The sequence below is a fragment of the Eubalaena glacialis genome, chromosome 2, assembly GCF_028564815.1.
Source record: "Eubalaena glacialis isolate mEubGla1 chromosome 2, mEubGla1.1.hap2.+ XY, whole genome shotgun sequence".
NCBI lineage: Eukaryota > Metazoa > Chordata > Mammalia > Artiodactyla > Balaenidae > Eubalaena > Eubalaena glacialis.
Genome location: NC_083717.1, coordinates 36,714,135 through 36,738,206, shown reverse-complemented (window position 1 = coordinate 36,738,206; position 24,072 = coordinate 36,714,135). Strand labels below are relative to the sequence as shown.

Genomic DNA, 24,072 nt, shown 5'->3' with positions numbered 1-24,072 from the left:
CATAATTGATCATCTCACTTGTTTCCTCTCTTACTTCTTTCCTGATTAGAAAAGAAAGGGATTCTCATTGGGGGAATTTAGAAAGTGCATAGAGAAGCAGAAATTATCCATAGTTATTTGTAAGCATTTTTAATAGCTGCTTAAAGCTGCCTTGCATTGATACACCATAACTTACTAAATTATCTCTCCATTCACTTCTGCATTTTAGATATCCAGGAACCAAAGCCACAACAGATGTTTATTTTAAGGAAACAAAAGGACATCTAAGTGCATGCACTAAATGAGACAGGTAAGATATTTGGAATCAGATATGCATATTTGAAAATTATCTCTGTGAAATTGAAACTGTACTAATGAATAATCTTAGGGAGGATGCAGGGAGAGAAAGAGAAGAACAGCAGCTGATAGTTCAGACTTCAGAGATTCCTACAATTACTGGATAGTAAAATAAAAATAAAGAACACTGCAGGACTTCCCTGTTGGCGCAGTGGTTAAGAATCCGCCTGCCAATGCAGGGGACATGGGTTCGATCCCTGGTCCGGGAAGATCCCACATGCTGCAGAGCAACTAAGCCCATGCGCCACAACTACTGAGCCTGTGCTCTGGAGCCCGCGAGCCACAACTACTGAAGCCCGCGCGCCTAGAGCCCGTGCTCTGCAACAAGAGAAGCCACCGCAATGAGAAGCATGCAGTCTGCAACAAAGAGTAGCCCCCACTTGCTGCAACTAGAGAAAGCCCGTGCTCAGCAGTGAAGACCCAACACAGCCAAAAAATAAATGAAATTTTAAAAATAATTTTAAAAAAGAACACTGCAAATTAAATAGAGGAACTTTTCACTTAAATAGAATGGAACCTCAGTATCCTCGACAACTACAGAAGATCCGTGCCAAACATATGCAATGAATATTTGTTGAATTGAACTGAACAGGCAGCCTGATGAAAAGGGATCTGGGAAGTCCAATGGGGGATGCAAGAGGACTCATGCACAGAATACACTGATGCCTAAACACAGTCAGGGCCATACACCATAACTGAGGGTCAAAGGCTCCAGCACATAAGTGGCAGTGGAAGTCATAGGAATAAATATAATTCACATGAAAAGCATGGAGAATGAGAAGAGGTCAAGGGTTGAGTCCTGGGCACACGGACCTCAGAGAGAGCAATGTCGTGGCAGCCAAGAGTTTTGAGCAAGACCTCCTCAATCTCAAACCAGAAACTCTTCCTGCCTGAGGCAAGGGGAAAACAGTGCTGTCCGGAGGGTCTGGGAACTTTCAGGAGAATCTACATCAGCAGAGGATTTGAGAGGGCCCAAGAGAAGGGGAAGCCTGTTTGGGGGCCTGAGAAGAGGTCTCTCTCACCAGGGACCATAGTACCAGGGTTCTGACAAGTGGACAGGACTCTTCCTTCCCTAACTATATAATTTTCCCTGAAAATGGACCTAATAATGTGCCTCACGCTACCATCAAGGCTAAATTGGACTCCACCGACTCATAAGTCTTTTTATGTCTTCAGCTCTGATGCTTGCTTCCCATAGAACTTGGTAAATGACAGCACTGTTGTTCTTTCTACTGAAGAATCTATTTCAGGGACACACAGTGGACAGTCTATAGTTGTGTGTGCTATTATTACCGGTGGCACAGTGGGATCTTTTATAGCATTCATTTCAAATGTAAAGGAAAAGAGAAAACACAAAATGAAGTAGAGTGATATCTTGCTAGGTAAATCCCCTGAGATGAATTTTCTTTATGATGAAGTCCGCTCTGTGGGGAAAACAAAAAATCGAACAAATGGCTACTTCATAAATCTTGCCATGCAGTGTTTGCATGGATCCTTGTGGCTCAGAAACAGCATTTGACTAAGTTAATATGTGGGGTAAAAATATCTTTAGGTTTTGTTTGACTAAAAATGGCTGAAGATACACACATCTTATCCCTGGCAAAATTCAATTCAGTTTGGCAAATATTTATCAAGCACCAACTGTGTTCCAGGGATGCAGGGGCGGAAAGCCATAGTCCATGGCCCCAAGTAGCACCCAGATACCCAGACACCAGGAAAGGGGCACCCTGAATCACTGATGGGAAGGAAGTAGCCCATTCAAAGGGAAGGTGTATTTCTCATTGTAAATGAATAAACTGGTATCTGATTTAATGAGAAACCAGTATGGTAGCTTAGTTAAATAAGCTTGGTTAGCATAGCCAATCCTTGATAATGAGCAACGCTGATTTCTGGATTTTTCAGCTGAGGCCTGGGCGCCGGATCATGCCGCAGCTGCAGGTAATTAAAATCATTCTGGGAGGGTAGAGGAAGCTTACGTGCTCCTTCCTGCTGTTCCAACTCCCCACAGGGCACTAGGGCACGGTTCTTGTTTCTAAAGCTAGTGACTCCTGTCCCTCCTCTCTTAAGAATTCTGAACCAGGTGAGGGAAGAAGTGGTGGTCAAAGGCAGGAGGGAAAGGGAGGGGGTGGTGGTGGTGGAGAGAAAGTGGCAGACAGACAGACAGACAGACACACACACACACACACACACACACACACACACAGAAATGGATAGAGGTTGTTGGGAAGGCAGACCACTAAGGGTACCATTTTCTTACTTTGACACCATTTTCAAATAAATTTTACTAATTCTGGCACTGAGAGCCCCTAGCCAGTGGCTGGGTGGCTAGCCAGCCTTAACCTGACATTTTAAATGCAACAACTTACTGTGGGGAATTTATTTTAAAATTCAAATAGATTTTAAAGAATTCCTGGAAGCAAAAAAATGATGGCTCTTGCTATTAAACTGTAACTCTGCTAAAGTCAGTCCCGCTCTGGACCAGTGCCTCAAAACCCTCTCTCTACTGTGGAAGAAAAAGAGAACAGATATGACGGTGAGAGAGAACCAGCTGTTTCTGCACAGCCATTATTAATATTACGATGGTCACCTTTCCAAGGGGTACATCAGGAAGGCAGATACTCAAAGTTAGATTTTTGGACACAGAGATTTTAACTATTAACTACTGCCTTTAACATTTTCTAGGCCAAAATCTTCTCTTCTGTGCTCCATGGCCAGTTACCCTGGGGCTTCATGGAAGTTCTAGCCATATATTCAAGCAGGTTCAGAGCTGCTTTTTTTTTTTTTCCCTCCCTCTCTCACATAATTTACATACCATAAAATTCACCTATTGTGAGTGTGCAATTCATGATTTTTAGCAAATTTATCGAGTAACCATCACCACAATCCAATTTTACAGTATTTCCATAACCCTCAAATGATCCTTCATGCTCATTTGTTGTCAATCCCTTTCCCACTCCAAACCTCAGGTAATCACTTATCTGTTTTCTGTCTCTATTTCAGCTTCTTTTCCGAACAAAATTTTGGCCATAACCATCCATGAACTCTTACACCTCTACTTGAAAGCAGGGTGGCCCTCCGGGTAAGGATACAAATTGCATTCTTCAGTTTTTACAATAGAATATAATTTTGTGCTGTGTGTCTGTAGTAGGCCATAGCCAGGCATGCCTATGGAAAGTACCCAAGTGGACATAAATGGAAAATTCTTAGGCCTTGCAGTATAGGTGTAGGGAAAGGGTGACTGCTCCAAATTCTGGCACACACAACAGGAATTTCAAGGCCTATGATGATGTCGCCTTCTCTTGAGTAGCAGAATGATTGCTTTAGATGGAGGCACAGTTGTTTCTGGGTGCTAAGCGCTACACCCATAGTTTTTTATGTTTTGGACCTGTGGACATCTCACTTTGTGTGGGCTCTCAAGATACACCAGACTTTGGGTACACCTCCACTGGATACAAAAGAGGCAGGCATCAGGGAGCCTGCTGCCTCATTTATATTGCTTGCACTGTTTCTCTGCTTCAGGAATAAGCCAAAGTAAAAGTAACTGTGAGCTGAGTCTCAGCTGTCACTTCAACCCTGATAGACTCCAAGTTCTGGTTCCAGCAGTGTCTAATATGAAAGCAAATGGATCTTGCTTCAATCAATGCCACAGAACATTTGCATTCGACTCTCTCACCACAGAGGGTAATCTTGACTAGCCTGTCATACAGGTTTTTCTCAAAACTCCAGCTCAAATAATGTTGTTCTTCAGGTTCTTTGGTGTCCCTTCTATAGAAAGGAGAGAGTCAGTTCAAATCTCATTTCTCCTGCTTGCTTGTGTAACCTTGGATAAAGTACCTGTCATCTCTAAGGTTTGTTTTAAAAAGAGATAATACCTACCTAGGTGTGTTATTGTGAGGAAAAAATGAGGTAATATAAAGCATTGCCCAGTGCCTGGCATGTAGTAATGCTCAATAAATAGTAATAGTAGTAATGTCCACATTTTGACATTGCTGTTTTCACAGGACTATTGTGAAATGTTTGCATCAGAACCCCTCCTTACTGTTCAAAACAGCCAAATCAAGAGTGTTCTACTTTGGTCTGGAAAACAGTGAGGAACGAGAGGGGGAACTAACATTTGTTAATTCTTATATTGCGGTGGTAGAAGCAATCATTATAATCTCATTTTAGAAATTAGGAAACTGAACCTCTATCTAGGCTAAAATCACTCGGGTTGGCCTGCATCTACAGCCAATACCCTTCGCACCTGAAAATGCTGAAGATTTCTGTAGAGATCTCACCCACCTGTGGGAGGGGGCCTGACTCCTACCTGCCATGGGGAAAGGAGAGTCAATCTTCAACAGTGTCTAACTGGAATATGCAGAAACCCGAAGAGAGACATGCATTTCCCCAAGTGAGCTGGGATCTCAACTCATAGTCCAAATATGACAGGGAAGATATTACACAGGGGGTCCCTGAGGGGACTTGGGAGAGAGCAGTAGTAAAGAGCCCTGCGAGGTGGCCTGAAGGGAAATGCAGCATCTTCCGAGTCTTTCTCTGAAGAGCATTCAACAGAAGAATGGCCAGTCTCCATCCTCTATACCCCCAAATCCAGATTACCCACAGGTCCTACTGCTGGCAATCCATATATTTTGTGTGTGGATATGTGTTATTGGAGATTCACCTCCTTCAGTAAATTTCTCCTGGTTAATTTCACTTTGAGCTGATATTTTCCTCACTCTGAAGCCTCTCTGTACTTAGGTATCCAGTCTGAATTACTTTTTCCTGCACTCCATTAGGTTACCATGCACTATTTTATATTATGCATATGCTACATCATAACTATCTTCTGCTTGACTCTTCAATGAGATCTTAAGATTTGTGTTCCACATTTTTTGAAATCTCTCCACTCCCCACAACACTGAGCCTAGAAATATATTGGATATTGATAAATGCTTGTGGAGTGAAAAAATAAGTCAGAAATCCTAAGAGTCTTTAGATTAGGGTTTTTTCCTAGAATTCTATCTGAACAGAAACAAAATAGTAAATAAATGACTAAACTTGGTGTTTAGTTTACAAAAATGAGCAAATTAAAAGAACATGCTGAAGAAAAAAAATAATTTTTGCTGCAGAGAAATAATGTGCTTTCAGCTCCTTTCTAGTAGTGGGGGTTTAGTCATAGGGAGGTTGTCAACCACCCTCCTGAGAAGCTCTCAAGGCATATGTGTCATATGCCTTGAGGGGACCATATGGAACGCACCATCAGATGCAAAGGGGGTGTCTGTTACTACATGGATGCACTGTTTTGCCAATGTTCCTGTTCCTTTTGGAGGATTCACCTTCATTCCGGCTCACTTTCTTAAATGTTTACCTTTATATTTGCCAACTGTTTGAATTGGTGTTTCAACTGTTCTGACCATCTGCTGGGAGAAAGCTCTGAGATTATGTCACAGTTTTTGAAACCTCAAATCATATAGGTTTGGAGTTGAAGGAGAACTTAAAAATCAGCAAGTCTAACTCCTTCATTCATATGTTCACAATGCTTCTCCACTGCCTCGTGTGTGACAGCCTCAGTGCTAGGTGTTGGCGAAGCAGACTCCTGGCACTTATACTCTAGTAGGGAAGATGGACATGAAAACAGATAGACTCAATAAAGTGATGCAGGTGCCATGATAAAGGGGTGTCCGGGGAACACGTGCTATGCACAGGAGGTGAGCTGAGTCTTTATCTAGGTAGAGTGTGTACTGAGAGGGGAGGAAGTGGGAAAAGATTAGTCAAATATAGAACTGGAGAGGAAGGTAGGAGCCAGATCAATATACATTTACTGAACACCAATTATGTATCGCGTTGCCAGACTCTACACTAATTGCTAAAGATGTGAAAGATACAGCCTTACTCTCAAGGAGTTTATAATTTAAGTGCATGTAAACAAATTACAATACATGGTGATAAATGCATTGACTACATATGTTAAAGATATAAAGGAAGAAATAATGAGGTCCACTTAGAGGTGGGGGGTGTATATGGACGACCACCTGAAGATGATGTAATAGGCTAAGGTTTACCAGGTAGTCCAGAGTGGGGAGGGCACTTCAAACAGAAGGAACAACACGTGTACAACACAGCATGAAGTATTCCAGAAACTTTAAGTAAACAGTTTGATATGGCTGTGCATTTAGTTCACTTAGGGGGAGTGGCAGGAGATGCGGTTGAACAGATAGTACAGAACTAAATCTTAACAGGCTGTATTCCATGCCAAGGAGCTTAGAGTGCATCCTAGGAACCACTGAAAAGTGGACAGATCAAGGGATAAATGGAATCAGTTTGTGTTTTAGAAAGAGCCTTCCCTGGGCTGGTTGGTAGATACACAAGAATCGGCTACATTATTATCATCAGTTCTTTCCTGTACGTTTCAGGATAGTAATGGAGCACCCTACTAACAGGGTGGAGAAGGGTCTGGAGGGGAGCAGAGCTGCATACAGGGACCAGTTAGAGGCTATCACCATGGTCTGTATGAGAAGTGATGAGGGTCAGAACTAAGAGAGTGGTGGAAGAAAGGAAGAGTGAACAAACAGAAGAGGCGGTCAGGAGCTGAAGTCCACAGGACTTGGGGAGGGGCTGGGTGGGTAGGATGAGAGAGAGGGAGGAGTCCAGCATGACTGCCAGGTTTCCGATGTGGGTAACTGGGAAGAATCATTCTCCAAAAATAGAGATAGAGGCAGATGGACAGGTTCAGGAAGAAAGATGAACTCACATTTAGATATGTGCTGGAGATGCCTGTTGGACATCCAGATACAAATATCTAGCATGCAGGAGCTCAGATATGATGGATGGCTAGAGGTATCTACTGTTGAGTCATCAGCACAGAGCAGGAAGCTGAAGCCATAAAAAGACTGAGTCTGCATAGGCAACACAAGGAGAGTAGGGACAGGGCCATGGGCAGGGGAATGAGAAGTCAGCCAGGGAGATAGAGAACAAACAGCAGTCCAGGGCAGAAAAGAATCATGAGAAATCTGGAAACAAAGTGAGAAGAAGGTTTAAGGGAGGGAGGAGATAAAAGTGTCAAATACTGCACAGATACTAAATAAACTGAAGATTTTAGATGGACAGTAGTTGAATTTGGCCCTAGGTCAACTCTGTCCTAGGGAACTTTGTCAGAGTGGTTTCAGTGGCGTGTCTGTGGGCAGAAACCTGACTGCGGTGAATAGAAAAGAGGGGGAGGTAGAATACCGCAGCTGTGGGCACTCTTTGTAAGACACTCCCCAGGAGGGGAAAGGAGATCTGAGATATTCAGAGGCGGACACAGGACTGAGGGCAGGGTGTCAGTTTTGTTTTGAGACTGGAGAAACTTGAGCAAGTTTACACAGTGTGGTGGGTGTGGGGGTGGGAGGAGCCATCAAAGAGGGAGAGTTGAAAACAGCGAAGAGAGAAGGAATAACTGCACGGGCGATGTCCAGAAGAGCAGAGGGTGCACTGACCAGAGACACAGCGGCAAGAGACTGGAAGACAAAAGGTCAAGGGGGCAGAAGGAGGTCACACTGTAGGTGTGAGATTGGGAAATCAAGGGAACCGATGCTGAAGCTCCAATTTCATCTGCAAAATAAGAAAGTGAGAAAACTAAGGTCCAGAGAGGTGGTGACCTGCAGGATAACCCACAGGGAGTAAGATTTTAATTCCAGTTTCTTGACTCCTTGCCTGGTGCTCTTCCTACTCCCTAGATTTTACTCATTTGTTTTGAAGATACCTGCATCACTTGAACATCTGTTTTAAAATGGGGCTTTTTGTACCTTTCTTTTGAAAGATTACTAGGCAAGGCCGGCTTCCAAAAGGGCAGAATAAGCTACCTGTCACCAAGGACAGTAAGCCTGCCAAAACCCAGGATTGGGGCCTGGGAGAAGACTCATCCTCTTAAAATGGGTAAGAGAGCAGAAGTTCACCCTCGGACAGGGATCCTGACTTACTCATGCCACTTTCCAGTGCTTAGAAAATGCGTCTAACACTCAAACTGTGGTTATCACTTCACTGAAAAGTATTCTGGAAAAGCCCCTGGAGGAGACAGTATGGTGTTAATGGGGGAAGGAGTGGTTGAGAGTAATCTCTGGACAAGTCTCTTGGCCTCTCCACACATTTCCAAGGTCCCTTCTGAGGGTAACACACATATTTGAGGAAGAGGTGGATAGGACCAAGACACTAAAGTAGATGACTAGAGGGAGCCAATGGAGCATACAGAGAAAACAGTCACCAAAAAAGCAAAGGAAGGATAATAAAGATTAGAGCCATCATTTAGCCCTTGATGGGCCTGTCAAATGGAATAGAAATAGGCAGATATTTTGCAACTCGAGTCCAAATTAAGTCCAGTTAGAAAACATTGTTTGTGCTCTTATTTATATAACATTAGGAAAAAGGTGAGAAAACACCTTCATATCACAATCACACATTTTAGAATTGGAAAAGACTTTAGTCCAACCTATTAAAACCAATTCATAGTTTTTTCATCCCCAAGATTGCTTATCTTTCCTTCTTCTGTGATTTCTTTAACAATATCAACTGGCTTCTACGGTAAATAGAAATACTCAGGTAGTAAACAAACTTGCAACGAGCACTGGCTTGCTTTCTGCGGTCTCCTGAAAAAAGGCCCCTACACGAAGACTCCTTACGTGGGAGGATGACACTGAGGTGGAGGACTAGATTAAGGTTTTGTAATCTCTGATCAAAACAATTTCATGTAATTAAAGCCACAAGAGTACAGATGTGAATCTAAACCAATGCCTCATAGAACTTGAAATTTTTTCTTCTTGGAGATTAAACATTTATGTAACATATAACAACTCTAATTATTGTTAGAATTTACATAGCATCTTTCTTCACTTGAGCCTAAAGTGTTTTATATATGCAATAATTAATTCTTACAATAACCTTATGAAGCAGAGAAGTAGCACGGATTATTATTCCCATTTTGCAGAAGATAAAATCAGGACAGGGAAACATGCTGAGATTTTCCCGGATCAGAAAAAGTGAGTGGAAGGTTGTCACTTTTCAATTCTCGTTTAGGAACTTACTTATTGAGTTCACGTGCTTTGCTTGTGAAAGATGGTGTGTTTGTGAATGGAGTGGGATGGGTGGGGTGAAAAGGGGGAGATGGTTTGAATAACAATATAAAGACAAAAGAACATTTGGGAGTCTGTAATTCCAACTCGAGCTATAGGCACAGAAGTTCAATTGTGCCACTGGGCACAGTCTAGGAAACTATAAACTCAGCAAATCTGCCTTGTCCCAGAAATGAGAGATATTCTTTTACTCCCTTATGAAGGGTATGGATGTTAAAAATAAACAAAGTATTCAATTTTTACATTCCTGACAGGAGGGAAGAGTGAGGGACTCCACCATATAAGGAAATGGGCTGAGATGAAAACTATGATGCCCACATTCCCTGACCATGCTTTCCAAAGCAGCAGCCTGTTACCCGCTGTGCTCTTACTCTGCTTAATTACTCTTCATAGCACATACCTATTCACTTTTTTAAATTGTCTATCTCCTCCACTAGAATATAAGCTCCGTGAGGGCAGGGCTTTTATTCTTATTCATTGATGTTTTCATGGCCTAGAACAGTACCTGGCATCTAAAAGATATTCAAAAAATTAATGAATTAATTTAATTCAAAATAAATGAAGAATGCCTGAAGGTTATAGTTCTAGCTCTGCCACTGATCAATTTTGTGACCTTGTTAAAGTCTCTTGGAGAAGTCTTTTTAATCCCTTGGGGCACAGCCACCAGGCAGACTGAAAGCGCACGGTGGGCACCATCACCTTCAACCCGCCAACCCACCACCCTCGTGGAGCTCCAGGCGAGCCACCAGAGTTGGAAGAATTGGGAAAAATCCACACGGTGCGCCGAAGATACCGCGAGACTTCACAGGCCCGCCTCGGCCTTAGCGCGCCGGAAGCGGAAATCAGGCGGTGGTCGGAGTCTGGCTAAAGTGGTCCTGTTACGTTGGAGAGCTGAAGGGGTCCGGAGGTCCTGTGACGGTGTTCTGGGCCAGAGGTAGGTTTCCGTGAGCGTCCGGCTGGCGGAGTCCGGCCCGAGCGGGATAGATACAGCCCTGGGCGGGGCGGGGTGGGGGTGGGGGTCGCTCATTCGGGGCCGCGGGGAGGAGGGAGCCGGGCGGGCCGAGCTGAGTGGCCGGCGAGGTGTCCTCCGGCTCTGCCGTTCCGAGACTAGACTCTGGCGAGACCGGAAGCCGCTTACTCCTCGCGGCCTCCAGTTTCCCTCGCACCTGGGGCCGAGGTGCTTCAGAAGGAGCGCATCAGTCAAAGCCTCGATAGACAGGCGCTGGTGTGCTGTGAGAGAGGACTGAAAAAAGCAGTGGTTCTCAGTCCGTGTCTTCGTCGGCTCGTTCTCTGGGTTCATCTCCCAGGGCAGCGAAACCCCATTCTGGGTAGTCATTTCCAAGGTTAGTGGCCCGCAGCGAAAGTTCTGTGTGGTTTTATTTAGAGTCAAGAAACTAGTAGTCTTCGAGTACATATCTGAAAGGCTGTACCCTGTGTTTTCCAACAGAAAAGAACATACTTTGTGAAGTTGTTATTCATGCTCGAACTAGCTCATTGGTTGTGAGTAGCATCTTCTAGCTCTTCGGTGGCACTTTAAGCTCCAGTTCCCTCTTTGGAATTAGCGTTGCAAGTCTTTAGAGCACTTTTAATCCTGCCACTTCATTAACCTTTATGGTTCCTGCCCCCACGACACACACCTTTTGAGGGTTTCTTTCAAGGGAGTCAAGTTTTGTTTTGTTTTTCTTCCCATAGATCTAAACAATCTAAACATTAAACAGTACAGCTGCCTCAAATCCCTGGGGTAAGTAAAGCTTGGATCAGTTAAAATTCTATTTAAATTTCATTCTCACCAGTAATTATAAAGATGATACACATTCGTTTATGTGTGGGAGGGGGATCCTGGAAGAACATAAGAATAGAATAGCACATTTGCCTTGGCTTATGATTTTTATTGCCCCTCTGGTTAGGTATGGGTCATCTTTCTGGTGATTTCTGTGATTCCTATAGAAATCAAGGCACGCCTTTAATTTGCTGAATTTATTTTAAACCATACCCTGGATTTGAGAATTTGACATCTGTTTGCCAATCCCAGACACATTGGTATTTAATAAGACATACTGTAAGAGAGCAGAGGCCTGGAAGGTAAGACATGTTGTTGAGATGTTAAGATGTTAAGATATTGTTTCTTGCATCCAAATAATAATCTTTAATTTTGTTGGGACAAAAGTAGTATTATAAATATTTGTATATGTTTTGAGGGATTTGGAGGAAAGAAAAACTAATGGAAAAGCTGTCTTTCAGTATCACATCTCTTTGACAAAAACTTTTCATTATAAACTGAAGTAATACAGGAAGAAAAATAATTTTAGGACATCAGATAAGGGAGATTTGGTTTTAAAGTTTTAGCATGATGTCACATATGCCCCAAATCATAGAACAGATTATAGTGGTCTTGAGGCAGAGAACAGAAAGATGGGGTTTAGGTGAGGAAAGGTAGGGGATGGGACTACATCAAGGAAGGACTGGGAATTGGGGGCTACCTTCAAAATACTGCTAGGGCTGGCTTCCAGGTCTTGGGTGAAGATGAAAAGAAGTGAACTCTTTCTCCCCTGGTTTCTCAAGGATTAGGCTGCTGCAGCCTAAGTCAAATCTTTTCTCAGAGGTAGAGGGCTCTCTGAAAATTTGGGTGAAGAAATACTGCTTCAAAAGTGAATCCATAATTGCCCTGGAAAACCCAGCTGATACAAATTTCAGTTTTCATAGCCATTAGATAATATTTATAGTAGTTTTTTTCATATGTCACAGAACCTGGAATAAGAATATATTGAATACCTTTATAAAGTAGTTACCCTAGACTTTAGTAGCTGTGTGTTTAAAGGCCTTTTTATTTGCTTTTCTGTTTTCATGTCTTTACTGTATTTACAGTCTTTCTCTTTATTGGCTCTTTTATTTTCCTACAGACAACTTCAGGTGTTGTAGCCTGGGGAAAAAAAGAGATAACCTTCCAGTAACCCCTTAGCTACTGCCCTTTGTGTTTTGTCTCTTGTTTCCAGCCAAGCCTCTTGAAAGCTTGGTCTTTAATCAGTGTAGATTTCTACTTCCTTACCTTCCAGTTATTTCTTAATTAATTGTAGTCCTGTTTTAATCCCTGCTACTCTAATCACCTCCTAATGGCTAAATCCAATTAATTTTCTCTTCTTGGTTCTTCCTATTACTTTACGATTCAACACTGATGACCTTTCACTCTTTATTCTCTTGCTTTCTATGATAATCTCTTTTGGTTCTTCTCTCATCTGTGTGTGTTCTCCTCTTATCCCTTCTTTAACTTCTTTATATGTTGATGTTCTCCAGAATTCTGTTTCTTGATACTCTTTCTTATCCCATTGCCTTCCTGAGGAGTCTCATTCATTCTCACCGCATTATCCACCAACAAAATCAATGTCTCCCATATTCATCTTCCACCCAGTTCTCAATCCCAGACCCTCCACGTGGATGTACATACCATAGCTAAGTTCAACTCAGTGTGGATCTTCGCCCACCCTTCTGTAGTTCCCGTGACACCATAACCTGTCCAATTATTTGGCCAGAAACCTAGGAGTTATCCTTTATTCCCTTCTCTCCTCACAGCATCTACTCAGTGACTGATTTCTCCTGGAATTCTTTTAAAACTATTCCCACAGTCAGTGCCTCAGATTAAACCCTCAGCATGTCACCTATATTATTGCAGTGATCTGCCTTTAAACTCACTAATCTGTTCTCTACCTGTTAGAAAAGTGATCCTTCTAAATAGTAAATTTGCTCTTGAGACTTTCCTGCTTAAACCACCTATGACTCCCCATTGCCTACCAGAAAAAGGGCAAAGTTACTTGCATTGAATACAAAGTTATTCACAGTTTGACCCCTGTGCACTTTTACAGCTTCATTTCTTGACATTTGCTGCTCCTCCCTTTATATTTACACCATGTCTGTCTTTTCTACTAGACTGAGAGCTCTTTGTGGGCAGGGTTCATGATATATTGTTCATCTTTGTATCCCAGGCTCCTAGTTAGCACAATGCCTGTTCTATAGTAATCAAGAAGTACTGAATTGAATCTAGTCTATCTTAGATTTAAAAGTACACAAGGACTTTTATGAATACCCTGCCTAAAAGTATTTACTTCTTGTTTTTCCACTATCTGGTGAAGATAGTGTTACTTAAAAAAAAAATTCTAATAGAAACATATTAAAAACTGTACAGAATTTCAGAATGACTGACACTTCTGAAGCTGTTCCAAATTTTGAAGAGATGTTTGCCAGTAGATTCACCGAAGATGACAAAGAGTACCAGGAATACCTGAAACGCCCTCCTGAATCCCCTCCAATTGTTGAGGAATGGAATAGCAGAGCTGGTGGGAACCAAAGAAATAGAGGCAATCGGTATGTATTACTTCAGAACAGTAAATGCCAATGGCTGATCTGGGAGAGGATAGCTTGAATCTGCTGGCCCACAAGGCCAGTGAGGGCAGGAATCAGTGTTTTTGTGCAGTGTGGTATACCGAGTGCCTAGTAACTGCTTGGCACACAGTAAGTGCCTGGTAAATATTTGCTTTTAATATTTTGTCAGCACCATATTTTTTTCCCCTTGCTATGCAATTGTGTGTGTGTGTGTGTGTTATAATGGTTTTTAAAAAAATATTCTTTCTCTGGACTAATACTTTATTTTCTCTGCAAATATGCTTTAAAAACCTAGAGTCTTTTACAAAACTTTTGCATTAAATTCCATAAAGAAGATATTGTTTTTGGTTTTACTTTAGAAAGAAGTTTATACAATGTAAATTACTTCTATTTGGTACCTCAAAATAGATCAAAGGAATATTACCATACTGCTTTTGAACAATTGAATAGGTTTCAGAACCATCCTGTTGTTTGGGGTTTGGTGTTGTAGTCTAACTCTTCTCTGCAAAGTATTGAATATATCCAGTATAATACTGGATCTGAATCTTAGGAAAGTTTTGAATAACTAGTGCTGTAACATTCTGTAGAGAAAAATGTTTTTTACTCTTTTGTATACTGAGTATTAGATTGAGAAATGAAATGCACCAGGATAGATTTGTCATGTGTTTTTTTTTTTTTTTTTTAAGGGAAGTATAAAAATCTTTTTGTTTTGTTGTTGTAGGTTGCAAGATAACAGACAGTTTAGGGGTAGGGATAGCAGACGGGGGTGGCCAAGTGACAATCGATCCAATCAGTGGCATGGACGATCCTGGGGTAACAATTACCCGCAGCACAGACAAGAATCTTACTACCCCCATCAATATGGACACTATGGTTACAACCAACGGCCTCCCTATGGCTACTACTGATAGAAATGTCAGCAGCTTTTAGTAAAACCATTTACTCTGTTAACATGACAAAAGTTTATGTTGTATTTTCTGTTGGTCATAGTTTTACATCTGATTGTAGAGAGTGGATTGATTTTTTGGAACTTGAGACTTTTTTTAAATTACATCTTACTGGAGAGATATGATGGCTGCTGGAAATATCAATAAATACTCCCCTAAAAAGGTTGTGGCTTATATTGCTTGACTTCTACCTCAGATTCTTCTTTATTTCATGACTTAATAGTGCTTTGAATGTTGTGAATTTTTTCCTTGTTTGACTTTCAGGAGTTCTTTGTTTTACACAGAAATAAAAATTTTACATAGAAAATGCTTGCTTTTACTTTGTAAGGTAAGGAAGTATCCTTGTACTCAGATGTGTTCATTCCTAATATTTTACAGAAGTAGTACAATCAGCTCCTAAATGCACAACTATGCTTACTTATGATATATTGTACATAGTAGTAGTTGAAAGGAAAACAGTTATAGTATATTTCATTTGGCTTTTGTTATTATGTGACTGTGGTACTTTGTAATTACTCTATAGGTATGAATCATCTTCACAATCATTTTGGTCTCTTTTTAGAGGGATATCAAGAATAAAGCTGTAAAATCAGGAAGGAATCTCAGTTTCAATGTCTTGATCTAGTGGTAGGTGGGATTAAGGCACACAGTAATTTTATACAAACTCTAAGGTTTTTTGCTAACTTAAACATACCAGGTCAAAATTTACGCATTATACAAAAGTTTAACTCTGCAATGTTCCCCTCCTTTTCAATCATAGGTAAATAATGCTGCATTTTGTATTTACTTTTATGGTATTTAATGTGGGTTGATTTTACAACGTTATGTTCACCTCCAAATATGCACCTTTGCTGCTTGCTCTTCTGTAAATCCAGTGATGTTGTAACTTCCTTTCAGAGTGATCATTGTATTTCACATCATTTTAATGGCCATTATAATGGTTTTATTCAAATAAAATACTTGTAAGTAAGTATTCTCTCTCAAATTTTGGCAGTTAGCCCATTCATTAGAGATGAGCTTTTTGATTTTTTATTACTCTGTTCTCCTATCTGTTGAAAAAGGTTTATTTAGTGTAAGAATAATATTAAGAAAGAGTACAAGTTTCGTCATAGGTCAAAGGTATTAAAAGGCAACTTCCTGAATCTGCCTTCTGCTGCCTTCTCTCTTAGCCCTCCACTCTAGGCCCTTGAGGTTGACATCTCCAGGTACTACTTCTACATGCTCTGGATCCAACTCTCCCCTCCAGCCCCGCTTCCTGAAGAGCCATTCTTTCAGGTAACTATTTTATTAGAAAGGATTTGATAAACCAAGTACTCACACTCAGGTGTAAATAAAATTTTAACAATAAGATAAGGGTTTTCCATGTACCCTTGTAATTACATCAATAGGCAACAAGCCAGTGCTGGTACATTAAGATAGGTCTTGATACTACAGAATATTTAGCCCAGAGAGTTAAGAATGGTTTGACTATACCCTAAGATCTTCTCTGAAAGCAGATGGGTTATTAAAAATATCTGTCAACTGATAAAGCACAGCCACTGACCAGTTGGGACAATAGCTGACCACAACTTTAGAGCAGGATCCTGGAGGCCCTCTGCTGTGCCAGCTGTTGACACTAATTAGAGAGATATCTGGATCCAAGGGACAGGGTTGGAGTGAGGGATGCCTCTCAGGAAGCTCAGAAGAAGAGTATTTTCTAACAGTATTTAAATATTTTAACACTGTAACAGTAGGGTACATATGGTCTGAGTATCAACTCTACTTGAAAATATGAGAAGAGTCCTCCTTTTAACATGAGTTATTTCTGCATTCTGCATGAGTAATCTATGTGGTGGTGGTTTTTCCTTTTTTTAAGCAACAGTCATTATCAGACTGCTCCCTGTGTGCTTAAAACCAGGAAGAAGTAAAGGCATGGTTTCTGCTTCATGTGGGAGAGACAGAAAAGAACATCAAACCAACTTCAGGATCATTTAAAAGTGGAGAAGAAAGAATTAGAAGTGTCAAATGGAGTTAATCTCAAATAGGTAGTCTGTTGTAATAGCATATAGATTGAGCATAAGGAATCCTGGCTCCAAGATATCTGACCTTGAGAAAATCACTTAAACTTTGAGCTTATTTGCTCACCTGCAAAAATGGGGACAACACCTTCCCTTTTCACTCTCACAGGGTTATCATAAAAATAAGTGACCAAACATACGAGAGCTTGAGAATAGAAACTAAAGCTCGTGACCATTAAAACCCCAGTGGTACATAATTGGTGCTGCATAAACATTTGTTTAATCAATGGGAGGGAAGGATTTGATAAATTGTAAAGCATAATGTTGATATAAAGTATGTAGATAACATAGAAAATGAGGTAGGCAGCTTGAGAATTAAAGATTTGCGATTGTTTCCTTATGTGAATTATTATATGAATTAGCAAAAGAATAAGACATATCCTAGAAAATAACAAACACTTCAAACATGGAAGAAAGAGGGGAATTCCCTGGCGTTCCAAGTGATTAGGACTCGGCAATTTCACTGCTATGGCCTGGGTTCAATCCCTGACTGGGAGGCTAAGATCCTGTGGTGTGGCCAAAAAGAAAAAGAAAAAAACAAATATGGAAGAAAGAAAGTTTATATAAAAGTTGAGCCAAAATTACTGGCATTTGCTGTTTGGAAATTGGCACTGACTTGAGAATGGTGAATGTTCATTATGGAACACATCAAATTAATATCCATTTGAGACAGATTGCTAGAGACTTAGATAGAGAACTTTTTTTTTTTTTCCTTGAGTGCTAGAAGGATTTGAGGTTATCCAGAGTGTAGTAACCTTGTATCACTGCTCTAAGAATAGTTTTTAGGTTCTTGAAACCATACAGGAGAAAGACAGCTGGTAAGATCTCCAGCATGGTTTTGGTTTCCAAAGCTGCATTCCTTACAACATAATGCTCAACAGACAAGGATGTAATTTTCCCTTTGTATTTTATTCTCCTAAAGGAAAATATAGAACTTTATGACAGAATTAAGGGTAATGAAATGTCAGTTTTAAGTTTAGAATGCCAAAAAGGAAAGAATGATCTTTGACCCTGAAGATTACTGATATCACTGATTTTGAACTCTAATGAAAGCACTACACTTTGTTTCAGTTTTTTTAAATTTAATTTTAGTTTTTTATACAGCAGGTTCTTATTAGTTATCTATTTTATACATATTAGTGTATACATGTCAATCCCAATCTCCCCAATTCATTCCCCCCCACCCCCTGCCCCGCTTTCCCCCCTTGGTGTCCATACGTTTGTTCTCTACATCCGTGTCTCTATTTCTGCCTTGCAAACCGGTTCATCTGTACCATTTTTCTAGATTCCTGTTTCACAGTTTTTTAACACCTTAAAAATTTTCCTAGACTTTGTATTCTGTTTGATTCACTCAACCTAAACAGAGATTTGGCTGTGTATGGAAATCTATGCTCTGGGCCTTTGACTTCTTTTAATTAGCACTATTGTTTATAGTGAAAGGGAATTTTTTTTCTTTTTTTTTTTTAAAGGCTGTAATTCTTTTTTTAAATTTATTTTATTTATTTTTTTGGCTGCGTTGGGTCTTCGTTGCTGCGCACGGGCTTTCCCTAGTTGCGGTGAGCGGAGGCTACTCTTCCTTGTGGTGCGCGGGCTTCTCGTTGCAGTGGCTTATCTTGTTGCAGAGCACGGGCTCTAGGCGCGCGGGCTTCAGTAGTTGTGGTGTGCAGGCTCAGTATTTGTGGCTTGCAGTTTCTAGAGCGCAGGCTCAGTAGTTGTGGCACACGGGCTTAGTTGCTCCGCGGCACGTGGGATCTTCCCGGACCGGGGCTCGAACCCATGTCCCCTGCACTGGCAGGCGGATTTCTAACCACCGCGCCACCACGGAAGCCTGGGAATTTTTATTCTTGTTAAGAAATGTAGGAAATAAATATTCCCAGCTTGAGGTGGCTTGTTGGATAACTTCAATTAGCTGGAAATGTTACTTGTGAAAGCGCTTACTCTGGTAATGTTAGACAAATTGAGGTATTATATATAAACTATTCACTGAAAAGCTTGTTTGGGCTTTGTCTTTCAATGTCTTGTGTTTTAACCAAAGAAGCATATTTGATATATATATATAAATGGGAACTTTGAAATACATTAGGCTTTGGCTAATTCTGTGTGAAAAACCTAATTATATAGGTCACTCAGAGAACGTTTCCTCTATTTATAAGCTTAGGTATGCTTTTAAAATTCTCCAGTTTTTAATTTAGAATGAATTAAGACCAACAGCAGTAAATATTCTTGACATTTGTAGAAATTAATGATGTTAATTTTTAGATTAATACTTAAGAATTCAGATATATTCAGATGTGACATTCTATTATATCTAAATGGATATTTTCCTGGGTCCTGCTACATCATATTATTTTAGAGCCAAATCAACAACTAGATTCAAGTAGTAGATTATACCATTGGACTCTAAGGTAGCCTTGAGAGCAAATATTTCCTCCTTTCTAGAGGTCTGACTGACCTCTACTGGGACCAGCTTTTGGGAGAAAGAGGGATGGGAGCAGAGATCCCATGACCTGTGGAGATGGAGGGAGAGAGGGCCAGGCCGGCTCCCTGGGTCTCAGTCAGTAGGGCTGCTGTATTAGGATATGCCAGGGTTTAAGAGGAAGTGACTTAAGCTGGTGTGACACAGCTGAGGCCCGCATGTGCCAGAGATACATTTGTATCTGAGTAGCTTGTTATCAGTGCTGTCAGACTGGAAAACGGGATGAGCTGTGGATAAACCCCTCAGATTTTAAGAGTTACAGGATGGCATGGGAGGAGGTTAATGAGGACAAGTCATCCTCATCAAAATTGCTAACATGTGATTTGACTGCCCCCTTGAAGGATTAAGTGAAAGCATTTGCATAAAGTACACATCACTGGGCTGGGCACATACTCAGTGCGCATTCAGTGTCAGGTTTGTGCCTCCCGAAGCAGAGTGGGGTACCTCTGGGCTGACTTGGGTGCAAAAAGTGCAGCTCAGATCTTTCACCAGTCTCCATGTGCTGATGGGCTAATTCAGTTGTTTTCATTCCTGTCCCTAAGGGATACAGAGAGCCCCACGTATTAATTACCGGTTAGATTTTCTCCGGGTTTCAGTGACTTCTCCTGAGACAGCTTCAGGGGACGATGTGATGATGATCTCATGGTTTTTTTCCACTGCCAGTGCCTTCAACTCCCTAAAGGATCACCAGCCTCTTTGTCTGAATCAGGTAAATAAAGCTGCTGTAATTGCTAAAGGCCAGAGCTTTCTCCTGTGTGTGTGTTTCTCATTTTAAAGTTTCCTTCACTATATGTTTTGTGTGTATACAAAATAATACTGTAAAAAGTAAAACTAGACAAATATGAATAATCTGCATCCAACCAGTGACTTTGGCCTGTTGTGAATGCTTCTGTCTCTTTCACCATGCCCACACAAATATATATATATAAATTTGGTATATGCATGTTTTTCCTTTCTTACTAAAGTGAGGTTACATATATAAACCCACACACCTATGTGTATATTATTCTTTGTTCACACAACAGATTATAATAGACATCACTCCAGGTCACTAGCTATAGATTAAAAATTAATGACTTAATTTTAATAACATGATATTGTATAGTATGGATATACCATTGATTATATGATCATTCTCCTATAGGTAGACACTTAGGTTGTTTCCTTTTTTGCCCCTACTTAACAATGCCATATTGCTTTTGTCCATATATCTTTTTTTTTTTAATTTTATTTATTTATATTTATTTATTTTATTTATTTATTTTTTGGCTGTGTTGGGTCTTCGTTTCTGTGCAAGGGCTGTCTCTAGTTGCGGCAAGCGGGGACCACTCTTCATCGCGGTGCGCGGGCCTCTCACCGTCGCGGCCTCTCTTGTTGCGGAGCACAAGCTCCAGACGCGCAGGCTCAGCAGTTGTGGCTCACGGGCCTAGTTGCTCCGCGGCATGTGGGATCTTCCCGGACCAGGGATCGAACCCGTGTCCCCTGCATTGGCAGGCAGATTCTCAACCGCTGCGCCACCAGGGAAGCCCCATATATCTTTTGAATGCTTTTATTTTATGTGTTCTGTGGGGGAGTCTCAAAAGTAGAATTGTTGGGTTAAAAAATCCTGTATTATTTCATTTTAATAAATGCTGCCACATTTTCTAAAGCATTGTAGCAATTTACATTCCCATCAGCAACATACGAGTATTCATGTATGTGTCTCCTCTCTCCCTATGACTTCGTTTTGTCTAGATGGCCACAGGCTTTTTTACTTTAGGAGAGCTTTACTAGGTTGTGTTTCATTGTTGATTACTGTCAGTATTTCACCTAGGACACTGCACCTTTCATTATGTAAGTTTATCTTCTATTTCTCCAATGTTTTCTTTCTTTTTTTGGGGGGGGGGGCCGCAATGCGCTGCATGCGAAACTTCCCTGACCAGGGATCGGACCCATGCCCCCTGCAGTGGAAGTGTGGCATCTTAACGGATCACCGGGGAAGTCCTCCAATATTTTCTTGATTATATCTTTAAATCTTTGTTCTTCTGTTCCATTTCTTTGGGTCTCTTCTCCAGTTATGCATGTGTTGGTTTTCCTTTGTCTGACTTCTGTATCTGTCATTTTCCTGTCTTTGCTCACCTTTCTCTAGCCTGCCCTCTAAACTCCATGTCATATATTCAGCCTCTTCTCTGTTGTGTTGTTTCCAGCAGGGCCTTTATTTCTATGATGCTTTTATTTTTTTATTTTTAAATTTGATTAGCCACATTTCAAGTGCTCAGGAGCCACATGTGGCCAGCAGCAACTGTATTGGCAGCACAGTTCTAGAAGCAGACTAAAGGCTTGGAGTTCTGTTGACTTGACTTGCTCCCTTATTTTCCACAGTGCTCCAATCCCCCAGGTATCTCTGGGGAAACCTAAGACTCTGAAACAATTCCAAAGACACTGTGATAGTAAAACCACATCATGGATGAGATGAGTTGCATGTAGAAATGCCCACAGACTCTGTACCTTGTGCTGCAAAGTTTGGGGATTCACCCCTGCCAAACTCTAATAAGGGGACTAGATGGACCCTGTGGCACACAGCTAGAATAGGATTATAAAATGCTGAAAACTTGTATCATCAGTTGAATTATAAGGATTATCTGAAAAAAGCCTATGTGAGCAGAATTAGGTGGTCTTCTGGAGCCTGGGAAAAGGGAGCTCCTCTGCCATGAAGCATCAGTGTTCAGTGTTGTCCCAGGAGAGGGGCTGGTAAGATGAATATGTCTATCCCTGCAGCAGAAATGGGAGCTCTAGACAGTCATAGCTCCCTGCTCCTGGCCCCTAAGTTCCCTGGCTCTGACCCCACGCTCTCCAAGCTTCAAATGATGACTGGCTTCTTGAAGAGACTTCCCAAAGGGACAGAAAGTGCTGAGGATCCCACTACACAGTCTGTTTGGCAGGTACGTTCTTCACTCAAATTAATAAATTGGCATCCTTTTAGAAATTAATTCCTTGTCAATTTTCCAGCCCAATTCCATTTTCAAAAACACTGACTACATGGGATTTCTGAAAGCTGCAGAATTAAGGCTCTCAGGACCTCGCTGGCGCCACCAAAGTACTGACCCGAGACTCCTGAGTACTCAGCCGGCCCTGGTTAATGCCACACTCTGGCCTATGCTAAACTCAAGGTATGAGGGGACTAAGTCTAAGGAATGTCTCTGAGAAGACTAGACAAGAAGGATAAGAGATTGTTGACATTGGTAGTCAGGCACTACAGAAGGGATTTCCTAATAGTACTGCTCACTTTAAAAGGAATTAAGCGTCCGTTCCCTTCTTTAAACTATGTGTGGTTTTCTGCTACTGCATTATGGTGCCACCTCTTGGATATAAATTGAAAATCTAGCTTTAAAATTTTTTAGTCTCCAGTCACATGCATTAAAAAAGTCTGAAGTGGGAGGCCATGATGGGTTCTAAAATTTATATTCTGCTTTACAGTTAAGGAACTACTTAACCAAATCCCTAGAATCTGTAAGAGGGGGGGATGCTGGTAGCCTGCAGCCCAGAAAAGAACTGCCTCAAGTGAGTTTTTAGCTGTTTGGAATTTTAAACAGTGCAAAGGTGCCACCTGCATGCTCTGGTTCTCTCTCCATACCTAGCTGGCAAACAAGTGAGGAATGGCTCACAGGAATCAGGAGTTCAAGTTCCCTGTTTCTGCCTCCAATTGTCAACATATAGTGTAGGCAAAGCAGTGTCTGGCAAGTAGTAGGCACCCAAGTTATTAAGAAATTATTCTTAAATCATTTTTGCAGGAGTAATTATGTATTAAGGTGGGGAATGATAGATTACAGATGCAGTGCTAGAACATCACCATGACACTAGTCATCAGAGTTGGAAAGTATCATTCAAACCTTGTTCATGGGCTGCCTGAAAGGCTGGACCCTCATGACAGCACAGGATGAGAAAGGCAGTGTAATCAGGTCACTCTGTAGACCGTGTAAGTATTCACTTACAGTTAACGGGGGTAGGCAGGGCTATAGTCATGTTATTAGACAACCGTTATGGGGGTTGGGGATTTTGTGTCCTTGTCCTAGGTCACTGGGCCTGTCTTAATATCCTTGGGGGAAGAACAGGGCCCAGCTGAAGAAAGCTGCATTAACTAAACTTCCACAGCAGCTCAAGGTGCCCAGGCCTTAGCTGTGATTGTTATTAATGGAGAACAGCCCTATGTGGGTCAAGAGAGCATCAGACTGCTAAAGGCAACCTCATTTGCTAAGGAAGAAAGGGAAACATGTCCTCAAACACAGCTGCTGAACTAGTTCCTACCTCTGCCAACAGTTTTTTGATGACAAAGTAAGGATGTTCTTTTTAAAAAGATACTGTGTGTTTCTCAAAAAAAGTGATGATTAGGCAAAAAAGTCCCTGTTAAAATAATGGCCATTTTAAATGAAGTAAACAGATGATTGTGACGGGTATTTGTTGACTCCTATCCAGCATCCATTTCTCTTTCTCTAACTTTTCCCAATTTGTATTCAAGTATCTACCTCTCTCTGCTCACTCCTTTGCTTCCAAGTAGGCTGAGCCCATCCCCAGCTCTAGGATGGGCCTTGATTAGTCTAAAACAATTAGAGTAACTCTCCTCTTTTCTCTAGTCACTGGTTTAGGTAACCTGTGTTATAACATGGCATTCCCTGACAGTAGGGGCTGGTTTAGAAACTGTGTGTGACCTAATCTGGGCTGAGATACAAGGAGGAGCTGATTGAGAGCTTTTGGAAAAGAAATACCACAGCTCTTAGAGGCCTTTTTTTCTACTGGAGGGGGTGACAGGTGGACAAGAAGCC

At 41.3% G+C, this 24,072-nt stretch overlaps 1 protein-coding gene across 3 annotated transcripts; it reads left to right on the top strand.

Moving 5' to 3' along the window:
- The first annotated feature begins 10,252 nt into the window (after positions 1–10,252).
- Positions 10,253–22,549, top strand: RAMAC (RNA guanine-7 methyltransferase activating subunit). Of its 3 annotated transcripts, none has more exons than XM_061179872.1 (5): positions 10,253–10,353; positions 11,112–11,160; positions 11,327–11,501; positions 13,597–13,775; positions 14,515–14,903. In XM_061179872.1, the coding sequence occupies exons 4-5, from the start codon at positions 13,606–13,608 to the stop codon at positions 14,699–14,701; spliced, it is 357 nt and encodes a 118-aa protein (XP_061035855.1). In that variant the 5' UTR covers positions 10,253–10,353; positions 11,112–11,160; positions 11,327–11,501; positions 13,597–13,605; the 3' UTR covers positions 14,702–14,903. The 3 variants fall into 3 exon arrangements, with proteins under 3 accessions (XP_061035855.1, XP_061035854.1, XP_061035856.1); XM_061179873.1 differs by lacking the exons at positions 10,253–10,353; positions 11,112–11,160; positions 11,327–11,501; positions 14,515–14,903 and adding exons at positions 15,910–16,015; positions 19,937–19,982; positions 22,031–22,194; positions 22,308–22,549 and having other exon boundaries at positions 13,688–13,775; XM_061179871.1 differs by lacking the exon at positions 11,327–11,501.
- The last annotated feature ends 1,523 nt before the right edge of the window (positions 22,550–24,072 follow it).